The 18,177-nt window shown below is 27.7% G+C and overlaps 1 protein-coding gene across 1 annotated transcript; it reads left to right on the top strand.

The window, feature by feature from the left end:
* The first annotated feature begins 16,377 nt into the window (after positions 1-16,377).
* On the top strand, positions 16,378-16,890 carry LOC113371118 (maf-like protein CPR_2112). Its single transcript, XM_026611763.1, has one exon. It carries the CDS (start codon positions 16,378-16,380, stop codon positions 16,888-16,890), a length of 513 nt encoding a protein of 170 aa, XP_026467548.1.
* The last annotated feature ends 1,287 nt before the right edge of the window (positions 16,891-18,177 follow it).

Below are 18,177 nucleotides of genomic sequence, written 5' to 3'. Positions count from 1 at the left end.
TATCGGCTGCAATTGAAATATAATAATTGAATTTTTATTCAGTTAATCAAAATAAAGAAAAAAATATTTTTGTTTTTCATAAATTCTTGTGCAAAAGAAAAACAATAAAAATCGAAAAAATACAGGCATTTCATGCTTATAAACTGATTTTTTAGAATTTGCAATATAGAGTCTATTTAATTTACAATTATTACTAATTCTTGATTTATAAATAATAATAAACTTTTTATATAAGCATAAATCCAAAACATTTGTGATACACACGTGGAAATAAGAATCTTATACTTGCTCATCTATGCACACTAAGGTGGTCCTTAATATGGACATTTTCGAATTTCTTTGCTCCCAGGGGCTCAAATGCTTCCAAATTGATAAAAAAATCCTCTATACGTTTTAGCTCATAATATTGTCTTTTAGATAGTGCGCAATTTAATCAACTTTTTGTATGGAAATAGCATGGAAAAATTTTCAAAATTTTCAAAAATGTTTTTAGATATAAACACTATAAACAACAATTTCACTGACGTTTTGGATATAGTATTGATAATACGAGTCATCTAGTCAAAAATTTTAGTTATAATCTAGCTCTAATTTACCATTGATAATTAGTTCATGACACGAAGTAATTTTTAAAAAAGTTTAGAAATATTTGCTTAAAATTTTAATATACTATATTTAACAGACAATAATTTGTAATTTTAAGCCCAGGTGTGAAACACAAAACAGTATTTTCAAATATATAATTATAATAGTTATATAAAATATTTTCCACGAACACTTTTTTATAAAACAATAATTTAGGAACAATTTTCCTAAAGAAAGATTACTTTCACAATATACCCTATATACCAAAGTGCATGGGTCGTATTTGTATGAAGGTAAGAATACATATACTGACACATATACATAATTTGCGGATACATTTCTATGAGAGCCTCGTATCTTTATCATGTCTCCGCTTTTCTCATATAAAATGAGCAGAAAAGTGGAGATGTGGATATAACAAAGATATAACATATATAGTATAATAGCTCAAAACCGGTCGATGGAATGAGATTCCATCCGACGGAGTAATTGCTCAAGAGCTGTAGCTGGGGGTCTAAGAAAATTCAACAAAGAAAATGATTTTTTACATCAATAATTTTTTAGTTTGGTTAATATTTATAGAGATAAACGGCAATGAAAATCCGTAGCAGACATAATAAAGGTATTTTCTGTCATTTATGTTTTTTGGCTGTGAGCACTGTTGTTTAGTTCACAAGACCATAATATAATTTTTAAGTAACGTCATTTAATTAATCTATAAGATGTATTGTCAATTTTAAGGTAGATTCAACAGATTTTTTATGCAACCCCTATAAAAGCTCACACGTGGGTGGGGTAAACAGGACCAACTGAATCTGACAGGACCACCTATCAAATGTGTAAACAATAACAAATAGTAAGTGACAAAATAAATTAAATAATAAGACTAATCTTGGGTTGGTTGAATAATGTTGCAATTATTTCGTAAAATCCTTTTAAAATAAAGACATGAACATGTTTATCCCTGAGCGTCGCATTTTACTCATTTGGGGAAAATAGAACCAGGTAACAAAATTTTGAAAACCAGCAAAAGAACACATTTCTACAATAATGAATTAGCTAGGCATTTCACTACACATAGTCAGATTTGTTTGCTTAAAATGCGTTATTTGTTGTGATACAATTGGTTTGGTTTTTGCAATATATTGTATTGTGGGAGTTTGGCAATTCGTTCCAGAGTAAAATAAAAATGGAATAAAAATGATGTACGTTTTTTTTAGAAAAATTTGATTATTAATAATGTATACATTTTTGAGTTTAAAATAGTCAATCTACAAATAAAAGTTATATTCAAATATGTCGTAATTCTATCAATTCCGTAAGTGAGGGTTTGGCAGGTGGTGCCACAGTGTAATTGAACCTTTGTACAATTTCAAAAGTATGTATAGTTTGTAAAGCATAAATAATAATTAATATATGATTGAATTCATTGTCAATTATATATCTTAACACTATTACCTAAATTACAATTTTATTCTTTTATAAAAATCTATCAAATTCGTTTATACATACAATTTGATCTAAAGTTTAAATGAAAATTGCAATAATATTACGCTTAAAGAAATCGTTTTTCAACAAATTTTGTTTTGACTGGTATTAGATATCAAGTAACGTAATGTGTTGTAAATCAAATTAATAAAAAAAAAGTTTAATATGACATCAATGTATAAGATATAATATTAAATTTTATCAAAGATATTATAAAATTTCATTAAATTTCAAAACAAATATTATTCCTTAAAGATTCCTTAAAATTATTTTTTGACTTCATTACATATGAAATAAGATAGTGTGATCTAAATCAAATTAATAAAAAAATGTTTAATATGACATCAATGCATGAGATAAAATATTAAGTCTTATCTAAAGAATATTAAAAAATTTCATTAAATTTCAAAACTAATATGATTCCTTAAAGATTTCATGTAAACAAATATATTCATATGTAAGATATAGAAATGCGAAAAAGAAACGCAAAAAACAAAAATCACTCAATTAATTATCAAACAAGTATTCATAATCAAATTAAATAATTTTAATACTACTACTTATAGTTGTTTTCACTTTAATTTATCATAGTAACTAGAAATACATTAATGAATGCTATGAGCTAAACTGTACACTAAAAATATAAGTATATATTAGTTAGTTTGCGCATAATCCAAAAATAATAATGAACTAATTAAAAAATATTTTATATAAAACATTACAGTTTTCAACAAATAAATTAGGCATTTAGAATATTATTCTTATGATAATAAGGTGCGGATTTTTAAATTGACAATTGCAATTAGTATGGTAAAATAATATTTATTTATTTATTTATCCATTTATTTAAATATATAGCCCACAGATTTCTCCAAGAGGACTCAAAAATACAATTATTTTACATAATGAATAACAATTAAAATATATACAAAATTACAATATATAGTTAGTAACATAAAATGCTTAAGATAAAATTAAATATAATGCAGAATGTAACAATATTATTTATCAACAGAATAAGATAAAATAATGAGATATTTGAAAAGAAAATATTTTATCCTTATATAAAATATCTAGTACAATATATTAACTACTGTAAGTTTGCAAAACTTACTAAACTAACTACCTAAAAGTCAATGATACTTTATCTAAATCAAATCATAAGGAGATTGAAACGACACTGGCCTTTAGACTTATTGTTAGTCTTAGATTAGCTTTAATATAATATTATCATATTAAACTAAGAGGAGCTCATTGGAGTTCTTCTTATTTTTAGATATCGCTCTTAAATATTGCCAATTTAGCTCATAGGAAACTTTTTGTATTTCTGATTACTAAATAAAACAGAGTTAAAAAAAATATTACTAAAATTCAATTAACATGGAAATTTATATCAAGTTACGTATAGTGCAATTTATAAAAATTTGGTTGATTTCCATATGATGTGTTTATAAAACTAGTAAAAATTTTGACTTAAAAATAATTTCCAGCTCTTGAGCTATGTCTAAGTAAAAATGGTTGCGGAATGACACACCCTGTGGCATCGAGGGATGAGGTGGTTGGGTGGCTGTAGCTTAATGAGCTTTGTGATGGAATATAAAGAGAATGGAGCAAGACGAAAAGCTCTTTAACACTATATTCATATATGAGATATTCTTGTTTCAAGCTCCAAAACTTGCGTACCTACACGTCGTCTCTGTATGAAGAGCGACATGAAAGCATTGCCGTGTGACAACACATCGCGTTTGTCACAATTTTAATGAAAACGTGAAATCGACTCACTCGCGGGTGAGGCATTCAAAACGTGGCATATATCAAATTCTTGATTAAATTTTAGGTTCAATCAGGAAAAAAATTCAATCTAAAACCGTGAACTACCAGGTTAAATTTACTATTAAATTTGCGAGCCACTATATATCATATACTTGTAGTAAGTATGTATAGTATATATTAATTTAGTACTATAGTAACTATAGTAGTAATTAATTTAGAAATGATCTAGTTATTGATATACATTTACGTGAATTTGTTTGGTTCTCAAAAATCCTTATATTTATTAATTATTCTTGTGAAAATTTTCATGTCACAACTTCGTCATACATCCGCTTTTTTCATGCAAAATAAGCCTAAAAGTGAAATAGTTCATGTATCATATTTCTAATCATAAACATATTCGAAACTAGTGGTTTATGGCATTGTGCCTTAAGGCAAATTGCTGGAACTTCCCGCACCGTAACAAAATGATCGAGGAATATTAAGTGTTTTCAAATAGATTATTATAAACACAGTAACATTTTCTAATATTTATATAAGTATTATATAAACTGAATCACAAAGTTAAAGACATTTATTTACATAAGTGAGCTTCACAACTTTAGCCAGAATTAAAATTAAAATGTGAATTATTTTCGATATACAAAAAAATGGAAAACAAAAAAGATTGAAATAAAAAGATGTTTTTTTCCAAAAACAATTGCTTTGTCAACACAATCAGAATGCTTTTTGGATCATTCAAATCGTATACCCCGTTCTCGCAAAAACTCAATTTCTATTTTCTGCACTCTTTGCTCCGTATCTTCGTAACGGCTGGACCTGCCTCTGCCAAAAACTAATCAATTGAAATCGATTGCTTTTGATTTTTTTAAATCGGTTTATCCATACGCCGACGTTGTATCGTCGACGAATAATTGTCTCCACACATACACACACACACATTGTTTCTGAGGTATGTATTTTTATTTTCGGCCCATTGCTATAACTTGCCCTACGAGAAGTTAATAAATTATAATACAATTTAGCAGCATTATTTAAAATATTAATCATTGTTTGTACCATGATGATTAGAAATGCATATAGATCTTCACAATAATATATATTCTACATTAGATGTATTGTCATCGCTAAGATGAATTAATAACAATAGCAAAAAAAATATTTTAAAAAAGTATTAAGATTAAATGAGAATGAGATGAAATGACAATGGGCTGTGTACTTTGATCATAACAAAGTATACTGATTTTTATGAAAAAGTATTTTTGTTTCAGAAATTGTTAATTGCTTTTTATTGCATCAATACCTTATGCATAAACTGTTCTTAAGAAATTCAGTAGATATTTTAAAAAACATGGAAAAACGATTCTATATCTTCATGCAACGTGGTTATTTTTTATTCATAATATCGACGTATGCAGAATTCTTTGCCTTTAACAACAAACATCCATAAAATGCAATTGCTCTCAATGGAATGCGCAGATATTGCAGAAAATAAAGTGGATATTTTCGTACAAATATTTTCCATTTGAAGCAAGATTGGCAATACAATCTAATTTTTTTAGGCTATTAAGAAATAGATTGCTAGTTTTATTCGCTGATATATTATTATGCAAAGGTTTCCATCTCGAACTAAAGAAAAAATACTAATTATTACTGAAAATTTTTGAATTTTGTTCAAGTCAGATTTTGGATTGTTACATTAAAAATCCTTCTTTTACCGAACACAAAAAATAGCGTTTCTTTTCGGTTTTGGACTATATAAATACACATTTAATAATAAAATAGTTATTGAATTTTATTAAAATATCATTAAATTTTGTGGTATGACAAAGAACAGATGTTTAGTTATGTATCATGATTTTCTGCTACCCATATTTTGAATATGAGTGGAAGTTTCCTTCTTTTTCTTTACATTGAATAAAGTTTATGATTTTATACTATTCTTTAGCATTAACACTTTTGCTGACTGAAATTTGTTAAATTTGTTAACTTTGTCATTGTTATGTAGATTTATTTTTGAACTTAGAATTAACATTCAAACGGTGTTAAAGGATTTAGAATTAGTAAACTAATTTTAAATCAAGACAAAGCAAAAAACTTAATTTCTAATCAACAAAACCAAAGAATATTATATGATATACTGTACTATTGCTCTGTGTATTCACGTTTAAGATTTTATTCAAATTTTGCTACAAATACTACTATTCTTAAAATGTACAATTGTGAATGTGTAGGTTTACACTTTATTCGAAGGATTGGCTGATAAAATACACATAATCTCTGGAATGAAGCGCAAAATTTTACGATGTTTTTCTGCGAAGAAGCTGCCTCCTTTGGGAAAACGAGAAAGTTTTCTACCTTTATGCGTTTTTAAATGGACACATTTTGAATTTATTTTGACGTTATGTAACTTTACGACTGAAAGATCCGGTTGAATATTTGAAAATACGCGTTCAATACTTGTTATTACGTTTTGAATTTTTATAAAGGTTGCGGATATAAATAAAGAAACTGGAAAATGGGGAGTGTCATTTCAGAAATATTAAAAAATTGTGTAATATAAAATACGTATTCTTGGCAAACCTCTTATATTGTTATTTGAATTCTTTACTTTTACTTTCATTTTGTAATTTAATGTCTAATTAATAGAAATGTATCAAGGTGTAATTTGCAAAGGAAATTTTTGCGGCGACTTAAGTAACATCTACGTTAAACTAGATGGAAATTAGAGAAAATTATCTATGATAACTTATAGCCAAGCATTTCAAAGAATATGTCTCTTGTCATACTACGGAATTAAATTTTTACACTAGTAAAGTGTAAACAATAAAACAATAGTAAATAAAAATATAAAATAATTTGAAAAAAAAAATTAAACGAGACTACATTAATAATTTTAAATCAATTTTTCTAACTCAGTTGATTAATTCTTCTGATAAAGTTCCATACGAAAGGTACATCCAAAAAAATCTTTATTAGAAATGTGCTCATAAATTATTATGCAGATGTATTGTAGTGTGTAATTATTGTCTTTGAAAAATAAGTCTGAGTATAATAAATTTAACATAAATAACTACCAAAGCTCAAATTTATTGATTAAATGTTTTGTTATCATGCATCAAAGTACTTATTTAAATTATGCTTTTCAATTTTGCTGTTCAATCTTATGAATAAACGGCATCGCGTTTATTGAATAATGTACCTACAATTCTATGAGACTTTTTTAAAATAAAAATATAATGTTGGATCTACTTGCCTTTGGGTGCTCCTTTCACCCTGACTATGGCAAAAATGACAAATATTTGAATAATATAAAAAAACATATTTCTACAAAGATCAATTATCTGGGAGTTTTGCTGAACATAGTCCGATCGGTGTTTGTTTGATATGTGTTATTTGTTTTGATATACTTGCTTTAGTTTTTGCAACGAAATAGCTAAAAGTCAAATTGGACCTTACATAACAATTTTAATGTTGAAACTATTAAGCTATTTGTCGAAGCTAAAATGTGCTTCATTGTTACTATTGAAATAATAATCTTGTCAATCTGATACAACCATATTACCTAATAAAAAACTAGCAAATAGTAATATTAAATACATGTTGCATTATAACTACAACAAATAAATTACACAGGTCCACAAAATAAAAAAAGTTGTCTGTATTGGGAGCACACGAATCTAAAGTCAAAACTGGGAGTCAAATGATAAAAAATTGGAAAAATAAAAAAAAAATAACACAAACTCTGATCTAGTAATTTAAAATCTTCTGACCCTTTCTACCTCAAATGACTCTCGAGAATTTACTAAACCAATCTATTACGTTTTTTTTGTAAAATACAGAAATATTATGCCAATACATTATCACATATTCAAATTACAAACAAGGTTGCGGATTACCTAGGGGCAATGAATCATAATCAAAACTCAATAGATCATTCAAGATAGAAAGGGCAAAGAAACGACAGAAATAATGAGATTTTCATTATTATGCAAAAGAATATCGAAGTTTTTGTAGTTTCTTTAAAAAAAATTCAATTCTTTGCCATTTGACCCAAAATTTTTACTCTAGATTCGTATTCAGAAGTAAAGAACATATGCAATACAGGCAACTTTTTTATTATGTGAACCTGTGTTATTTCTCTGCTATCCTGCCTTTTCACCAAGTTAATATATTGAGATTAAATTTCTATGTTGAGACTTATAAAACAAACAGAATTTCAATCACAAAATTTTCTGAGCAATATATTTAGTTTCAGTACAATTTAGTCCGTTATAAGATCTCTTAAAAGTTACGAGATTGGTACCAAACACATATATACAAATAAAATTCCGAAAGTTTGTAAGTCAAAGTATACGAGCAGGTGTAAAATGAAGGCTGTATATGTATTCGTTAACGATATCTTTTCAACTTGGCAGTAAACTTTACGGGAAGCTCTGAGAAGTTTTGCGCTTTACGACTATTTAAAAAATACCGAAGGCTAAAATTTTACGACGGTTGTACTACAATAGTGTCTGAAAGTTGACATTACTTGCAGGCTTTCTGTATTCATTTCCACTATATTATCATACTTTGATAATTATTTCGAATAATTTACTCGAGACTTTGCTATTGCTGTAATAAATTGCGTCTACAATAATAAAGTTTTAAGATTACAATTTTAGCTAAGTTTATAGTATTAATTAAAAGTCAGACATTTGAAGGAAATTTTGTAGAATAAAATACAATATTAAAATTTTATAAACATATATATAAACTAAAGCTACATCCATTTTTTCTAAAGTATACTTCAGAAATGTTCAGAAACCTTCAAAACATGAAGAAATGCAAAAATTTTAATTTTCGATTTTCAGCCCATTACTATAACTACCCTAAGGGAAGATAATAAAAATAATCCCAAACACAATAAATATTTGCTGCATGTTATTAATAAATATTTTTAATTTAAAAACATTTTTTACGTGCAGTTTTAGTCCAAGTAAGTCTATGCCCTACTTAAGGCGTAATTCTTATATGCTAGAAACAGTGAATTTTTTTTTGGAGCTCAATGTATACTTTATCAATAAATCTTATATTTATTCAAAAGCATTAAAATGTTCATGACATTTTAACTAAAAGTCATACAAATTAACACAGAGATAGATACAGATTTCTATATTTTTTGAAAATATCCTAGGATATTTTTAATAGCTATTAAAAATTAACTTATTATTATTAAAAAAATTTAATAGCTATTCAATAATTAACCTATATAAGGATATTGCAGTGCATATGGAATATTTACAATATTTATATCTGATAAATTTTAATAATTTGTACCATATTTCAGGCAAAATACTTTCTGATATGTGGACGGTTTATAAGGGTGGTATAGCATCCACGTCAAGTATTACGCTTGTATTTTGCGCAATGTGCTATTTTATGACTACGGGAAAAGATAAAATGATACGTAAAATCTGTTAGTCATCACCTTGACAGGTATAATAATTACAAAAACGTAAGATTATATGAAATAATGTACTTTAAAACTTTGAATGCTAAAGCATTCATATCTTTGTGCATTACAATAAAAGTGAATGCTATAGCATTCATATCCGTGAATGTATTGAATTAACATACTTCATCAACAATATTTTAAAATTAACACTAATCATACCGATATTTTCTAGATCTTTATTAATTTACCATACATAATGAGTTAAACTCCACATAAAACTTTGAAGTGAACAACTGAAAGTAATAAACTGTGTCAAAATTGATAGACCATGTATGTATGTATACATCATATTTCAATATTCGCATACATTTTGATTTTCCTTTGCCAATGTACTCTATACCGAATCGCAACATAAATATTGAAACATAGAACTCTTTTTTATTAAAGTCATGTTTCTGCCTATATTACTCGCCTCGTTGTAATTTTATTTTTATTTCACTAATTTGCATAGAAAATTTTTGCGCATGAATGCCCATGATTCTGCATGCAGACAAACGTGGCATGCAAAAAACACTGAATTGTACAAATGTAAGTGCATGTAACAAAACATTATGACATTAATATATATTGCAGGGATTTTCGCGATTTAGGCCACTACGCAATATAGTTGGAATATTCGGAATATAAATTAAACCTCGCCTGCATTAACATGAATTATGAGAGTCGCTCAAATCTTAATATTTTATACATTTTCACAGATAATGGAGAGTCCTTTTAGTCTACTTGTTATTGTTAATTTTAGCGAAAATAAAATAATAATATAATTTGCACATTATAATCAGATATCTATAATATCTAGGATTATGTTTTCAATGTGCCAATTTTTTAATTGATTTCTAACCTCCCGTAGGGTAAGTTATTGTAATCGTCCAAAAATCGAAATTAAAAATTTTTGCATTTCTCGACGTTTTGAAGATTTGAACATTTTGGCATACCTTAGAAAAAATGGATGTATGTGTGTGTATGTATGTATGGATACAATTTTTCGGCCACGTTTTCGGGCGCACGCATCAACCGATTTGAATGGTTCAAAAAACATAGTTTTGGGGCAGGTCCAGCAGTTACGGAGATAAAAAGCAAAGAGTGCAGAAAATAGAAATCGAGTTTTTGAGAAAGCGGAGTATCCGATTTGAATGATCTAAAAACATTCAATTAGTAATGATTGGGAGAAGTGGTTATTAGTTTATGGCAAAGGCAAGCCCAGCGATTTTGAAGATACAGAGCTAAATGTGCAAAAAATGGCAGTTTTTGAGAGAACTAAGCATCCGATTTAAATGATTCAAAGAACTTTCTGCTTGATTTAACAAAATAATTGATATTGTAAAAAAATGTTTGTTTAAAAATTTTTTTTTCATTTTTTTTTACAAATTTTTTTTTGTATACCGAAAATAATTCAGTTTTTCTTTTTTAAATTCTGACTAAAGTTGTAATATACTTTAAACAAATAATTTCAACTTTGCAATTCAGTTTATATAAATCTTATAAATATTAAACAATGTTACAATATTTATATTAATCTATTTAAAAACATTTAAATATTCCTCGAACATTTCGTTACGGTATGGAAAGTTCCAGCAATTTGCCTTAAGGCACTATGCCAAAACCCCACTAGTATTTCTTTATTTTTCCAAATAATAAGTATTGAAAGTTAATTTGCAAACTATGCGAAATAATTTCACAAAATTTATGTTTTGTTCTGATAATTTGTTTCATATTAGAATACAAAAAGTTATACAAATTTGACCAAAAATGTCATATGATTCATTGGTAGTTAAACGACTAGTTTTAAGAAAGGTTTTATGTTTAAACATGTATATATATATATATATAATAAAGCATAATGATTTACAATTTACATTTAATGTGATCAAAACTATTTTTACAGAAAAACTAAGATAGGTAACTAAAATCTAGTAAAATAAATTTATGTGAATTCATTCAATTACTAGCAGTTTCAATCTATAAAATTTTAATAATCTACCTAATTTATAAATACTAAATTTCAATTAATTAACATGAAATTATTGGAAAAAATTAACTATAAATAAATTGGTGTTATGGAACAAATTGTAAAAGAGCTTTTTATAGTCAATAAGAAATGAATCAAATTTTAGAGCAGTAATAAACTTGTTATTCCATATCAAGTTAATAAAAAATGTTTGTTATTAATAATAGTGTAAACAATTTATTTATTTTTTTTTTTAAAATTAGAGTGGTATTAACGTCAAATTACTACGGTTTTGCCATTATTTTTGAGGATGTCTGTATGTTTATTGAAAGTATAAATGTAACAATTTATATTTAAAGAAACATATCATAATTATTTTTATAGAATAACATATATCGATTTTTTTAATATAAAACAGATTAAAACAGTTTACTTTAAAACATATGTAATAAATATAAAACAATAGTTTATTTCTACTATATGTATTACATTGCTATATAGCTTTAATAAGCAAACTGATTATGGGAACAGATTATTTCCAGGTGTATCTCTTGAATCTAAATAAAAAACAACATATATTTCATAGTAATATAATATAAGTATGATATAAAATATTATAATAATAGGTGTATAAGTATAAAACATTAATTAGAATATAATTTAAAAAATAGTACTAAATCATAACATTTCTGCTTATTGATTGAAATAAATATCGAATAATATAGAAATCTCTACAAATTCCGAATAGCAAACAAAAATTTATTCATAGCATTAATATGGAAATTGATACAAAATTTAAACCTGTTGTGTGCATTCAAAATTATCCTGTTTAGTAAAATTATATTGAACATATAAAAAATTTAAAACAAAATGGTGTAAAGTAGCAGTATTGCCCGCGGGTGGATTTTACGTGCTACAAAGTTCACACCTATTTTATATGTGTTTACCAAGTTTGGGGTGCAAATACAATTGAACTCCCTTTACAATATACCGAAGTTTTTTTATATATATATATATATATATATATATATATTTTAAACAGCGATCAGAACTTATGGGTTCTATGAGCTGTTGTGATTAATATCTTACAAACTATGTTTGTTTTTATTATAGATGGCAACCCAAACAGTTGTCTCATCTCTATGAGCTGAATTTTCATTATTACAATTATTGTAATAGTGATGCATTTAATTGGTACAGCAATGCCGTATTAGGGCTGTTTTCACTTGGAAACATATTGCTATCTATATTTCCAAGTGAAAATCGTTGTCACTGCTGCCTGACAACAGGTATGCTCGAAGTGAGTATCGAACCCAGGACCTCTGAAACAAGTCCCGTCGCTCTTAACCGCTTACCTACGGGCGAGCCCATATATCGAACTTAATACACATTTTGAATCACACTATTGAACATACAATAATCCCACTGTCAACATGACTGCCCAGTAAAATATCTTTCAATCGAGAGTTGAATATAATTTCTATAAACGGGCAAAGAAATGTGTATAACACAGAGTGTTGGCTAGACGAGAGTTCCAAGTAGAAATTCTGTAGGTCATAATGTATTTAAATTCGTGCCATAAAATGGAAGGCACGCGTGGCTGTAAAGTTATATCATATAAAGAAATTCACACTCGTACGATCTTGCGCTAGATCATGGATGGTTGGTTGGTTTGAGTCTTGGTGATACGTGGAATAAATATACGACAAACATGTATCGGATTTTTCTGAATTATTTATCAATATATTTACAAATACGTGAAAATGATTTGTTGAAATCTGTTAAAATAGCATATTCGAATGCCCAAACTAGTCTTAGGTTTGTTGGTTCGATTCCAGTCACCACCACGTTCGACATCAGGCAGATTTGATGTCAAATTTACACTTATATTTTATAGATTCTAAATATAATATCAAGTGAAAATCGCCTCTCGTGGGTTTAGCTTTATCATAAAATGTCATTACAATAAATACTTTGATTATTAACTTCCGGTAGGGTAAGTTATTGTAATGGGCCGAACATCGAAATTTTTATTTTTTTACATTTCTCGACGTCGTGAAGGTTTCTGAACATTTTGGAATACCTCAGAAAAAATGGATGTATGTGTGTGTGTATGTATGTATGGATACAAATTTCCAGTCACGTTTTCGGGCGCACGGATCAACCGATTAGAATGGTTCGAAAACATTCGATTCCTATTGATTGGGAGATGAGCTGATTAGCTTTTGGCAAAGGCAGGTCCAGCAGTTACGGAGATAAAGAGCAAAGAGTGCAGAAAAATACTGTAGTATAAGATCTATTGTTGCCATCCATTCAAAAGTCATAAAATAAAGTCAAAACAATCACTAAATGTGCTAGTTATTATTAATAGTGTAAACAATTTACTTCACTGACTACTGAAGTAAGGCGAATAAAAATCCAAGCAATCAATTTTAAAAGTTATGAAATGAACCGAAATAATAAGACTTGGTTGAAGTCACAAAACGTGCTACGTCCAAACTTCTACAGTAGATAAAAATTTGAAGCAACTTTTTTTCTTCAATTAACCCAGTTTTATTAGATTCAAGTAAAATTTTTCATACTTGATAAGTACTATTTTGCTAAAATTTGATTTAATGACAAAATTACTATTGTTGTCAACAAAAATTACAAAATATGAAAATGTGAAAACTAAATTTCACCTATTTTATCGAACGTCTACTCTATATTTTGAATTTTGCCTTTCTTAATAATATCTTATATTCAATCCTAAAATATTATATTCAAAATTTCATAAGTAAAATTTTTCTTAGTAAAATAACTTCCATAAATATTGGAAAGGTGTAAATACTTAAACATGGTTTAACTCCAAGCTAGTTGAACAAGGATCATTTTACGATTTCTGATCACTTTATTACTTTGCAAATAATTAGAATCATTTTAATATACTAAATAACAATTATTCTGCTTGATATCAATAAAGAACCACGTCAAAAATATGTACTATTAAACATCTATCTACTCAATATTTTGCTCTATGTTTCACCATAATATTATCTTGTGCTTGTATAGTAAGTAACGTTAAGGATTATTTATATTGATATGAGAAGAGAAACGTATATGACCAAAACCGTAATTGGCTCATATGGAGATATAGGCGAGCACCCGCGTTACAGGCGGGCATGTGTAAGTTCTTACCCAGGTATCCTTATAAAGTACGTACCAGTACAATGGGTAGGCTTTACAATATATCTAATGTGTATTGTGTAAAGCAGGCCAGTGGAATAATGACTCCTATTATGTTTGAATCACGACATACAACCTGGCACAATATGAGAGTACACACGCGACCAAAATCGAAAATATAAAGAACAAACTACATGTATTTTAGATGATACACATGTTAATACAGATATTAAGCTATTGAAATTGTTAAGCTATTATTCATAAATTCAATTAAATAATTCAATTGAACGTTTTAACTTCACGAAGGAGAAGACTATGTATTCATAAAAAATCCGATTCTCTAATTGTATGTTTTCTCGACGTTACAAGCCATTCTGAATCGAATGGGACCAAATTTGGAAAAAGTATGTGTGTGTGTATGTGTCTTAAATCAATGTTTTCTCAAAAATGGCTGGACCGATTTCAAAAATTTAAAAGCCATTCGATGTATCTCAATGAGGACTAGCGTTTAACAATTTTGCGCGACGATCAGCCAAGCCGTTTCTTTGTAAATAGCAGCAAAGTGAAAAATTTTTCGTCCACGTTTTAGTCCGCAGTTCTCAATTCGATCTTCGAAAGATATTGATTGGGAATCGTGCTGATGAGTTGTTGGTAGAGATCGGCCGGGCCGTTTTCTTGTAATAAATTGTTAAAAAAAAAATTTTCGACGATTTTTATTATTTTTTTAACGGTAGATACCATAGTCTTCTAGATCATACTAGAATATTACGGCCCTACGACAATTGGTTTAACTTTGAAAATTCGTCAAAGTTTGCAAAAATTGGCATCGTTTTTTTGGCATTTGTCAAAATTAGACCTTTCATCGACGTTTTCTCAAAAACGTCTGAACCGATTACAGAAATTTAGAAGCCATTTGATGTATTTCGATGAGGACTATCGTTTGTCAGTTTTGTGCGACGATCTGCCAAGCCGTTTGTAATTTGAAAAAAAGTGTTAAACTTTTTGTCCACATTTAAGCTTATCTTACCGAACCGATTTTAAAAAATCAAAAACTGTTCGAAAGATATTAGTTGGGAATGGTACTGATTAGTTTTAGGTGAATATCTACCGAGCCGTTTTCTTCTAATTGTTGAAAAAAAAATTAACCCTATTTTTATGAATTTTTTTTAGCGATATATATCATGGTCTTATAGAACTTACTCTAATATTATATCACGGCCTTACGACAAGTAGTTTAATTTTAAAAATTCATTAAAGTTTGAGAAAATGAGTAGTTTTTTGACGTTAGCTAAAATTAAAATTAGACGATTTACTTGGTATAACAATATAATACTTGGTCTTAATAAATATACTAAACCATTAAAATCCTACGGAAACTGGTTCAAATATAATAATTGTTGATTTTTGAAAAGTTGCTTTTTGAAAATACTCCGAGTTAACGTGTTCGCTTGTTTTCAATTATGTGTGATAAATCCACTTATAAATTAATTTATTTTTTATTGATTAAGTCGATTATTTATACATATCGGGAAGTTCGTGTAACTTGCCTCAAGGCTAAATACCAATATTAACTAGTTAAGCTGCCATTTAAACTGATCATGAACTGTCAAATGAAAACATAACCTCAATCCACTTTTGAGATCAACTCAAATTTGTTAATCTCTTAAATGTAATACAATATTTATAGTATATTTTACACTTTATAAAGCTTTGTTTTATATTAAATTTAATATAACAGTAATATAACTATCAAACGTTAAAATAAAACATGTGCGTTTTGTGTAATGTGCTTATGTAGAAAAAATGTACAATTTGAAAAGGCCTTTAAAATGTTGGAACCTGTTTTAGATTTTTTAATTACAAAAAGAGTAGTGTTAGCAAGTGGATCACCCAGGAAACAAGAATTAGTTGAACAATTGGGATGAATGTAGAATTGTGTCACTCAACATTCGAAAAGAACCTGATTCCAACAAATTTCAAAGGCATAGAAGATTTTGTGCAAGCAACTGCCCACGGTAAAGCTCAAGAAGTTTTCCAAAGGCTAAGTGAACAAAATACACCACCCGATATTGTTATAGGGGCTGATACAATGGTCACTTTAGATGGTATGCTTTTTGGTAAACCCAATTCTGAAGAGGACTCTTACAGCACACTCTCAAGGTTGTCGGGAAGAGTTTGTACAGTGTACACAGGAGTTGTAATCAAAACTCGGCGCAAAAGGGTCAAGTTTTGTGACAATACCAAAGTGCATTTTGGAAAACTCACTCCGGCAGTGATAAGAGCATATATTGCATCAGGAGAACCCATGGACAAAGCTGGAAGCTTTGAAGTCCAAGGACGAGGTGCTGGTCTTATTGAAAAAATGGACGGTGATTATTTTACAGTTGTCGGGTTACCTCTACATAAATTATGTGTCGAGTTAAATTCTTTATGAGAAAATAATTTAATATAATTATAAACGTCATATTTTGGTAAAATATTTTTGGATTATTTCATAGAAAAATTGATAATTTAATATTTTATATTATACAGATGATATAAAAGAATTCATTTTTAATAAAAGTTATATTCATAGATTTTTAAAATGTAAAAATCTGTTGTTTCGAGTACTGTACTTTGATTATAATATAAATTTGTTTCAAATGTTATATACAAAACTGAGCAAATTTGTATAATAATAAAAACAATTAAAATTTGTAATACAATTCAGTTTTGGTAGAACGAATAAACAGTTTAGAAAGATTTCCAATAATATATAAATTATTTTACAGAATTATTCAAAGTTTATATGACTTTCATATGATTTTTATATCAAGGATAGAGCAGGTAAAAAGGTTTACCGCTAATATCTCAAAAACAATAAAATTAAGAATTTTTCAGAAACAATATTTGTAGGGAGAGAAAAAAATATTTATAACCGTGTGTAAAAAGGTCCACCGCAAAAACAATGAAGTTAAGAATTTTTCAGGAACAATATTTGAAAGTAGAGGAAAAAATATGTATAACCAGTCATCACCTTGATTCTTACGACGTTGCTATCCGGAAATGAACAGCAATATTTGGAAATCCATATAGTTTTTCTATTCGTTAGTTTTTTTGGTTGTGAGCACTATTGTTTAGTTTACGAGACCTTTATACGTACTTAATTGTTTTATGAAATGTGTTGTTAATTTTAAGATAGAGTCGACATTTTTTTTTGTATATACCCTCTATAATAGCTTACATTGGGCGAGGTAAAACAGACCAACTAAAACTTTACCGTGGCAATGGTGCAAACATTAAGAAATAGTAAATAAAAAAATAAAATAAGTAAAAAAAAAGTAATTTTACAATCGATGAAGTAAATAAATAATTATTCCTATATACGAATAAATAGTTATTCCTACTCTGTTGATGATTATTTCTGACAAAATACCAGATCAAGGTTATTTACAATGCCGCCTCTGTGAAAAATATACACATAAAAACTGTATTTTGCATAGGTTGAATAATGTAGATGTTAAAATTAAAAATCAGACTTCAAACCTATTTGCCTGTTTGAATAAAATAGGACTCCAAAAGCAAAATATGTATATACTGAATAAAATTCAAACATCAATAAAACACTATTGTGCATTACTTAGTCATATTCAAAACTACATTATATTATATGTATATAATTATACATTCTTAAATTACTTTACTTACATTATTATTTACATTAGCTTTCAGCAACATTCAC

Source organism: Ctenocephalides felis, unplaced genomic scaffold (assembly GCF_003426905.1).
Source record: "Ctenocephalides felis isolate EL2017-DRISC unplaced genomic scaffold, ASM342690v1 CF-g0.4_SCAFFOLD_01492, whole genome shotgun sequence".
In the NCBI taxonomy this organism is placed as follows: domain Eukaryota; kingdom Metazoa; phylum Arthropoda; class Insecta; order Siphonaptera; family Pulicidae; genus Ctenocephalides; species Ctenocephalides felis.
The sequence above is the reverse complement of the archived record's forward strand: the minus strand, read 5'-3'. Positions and strand labels throughout refer to the sequence as shown.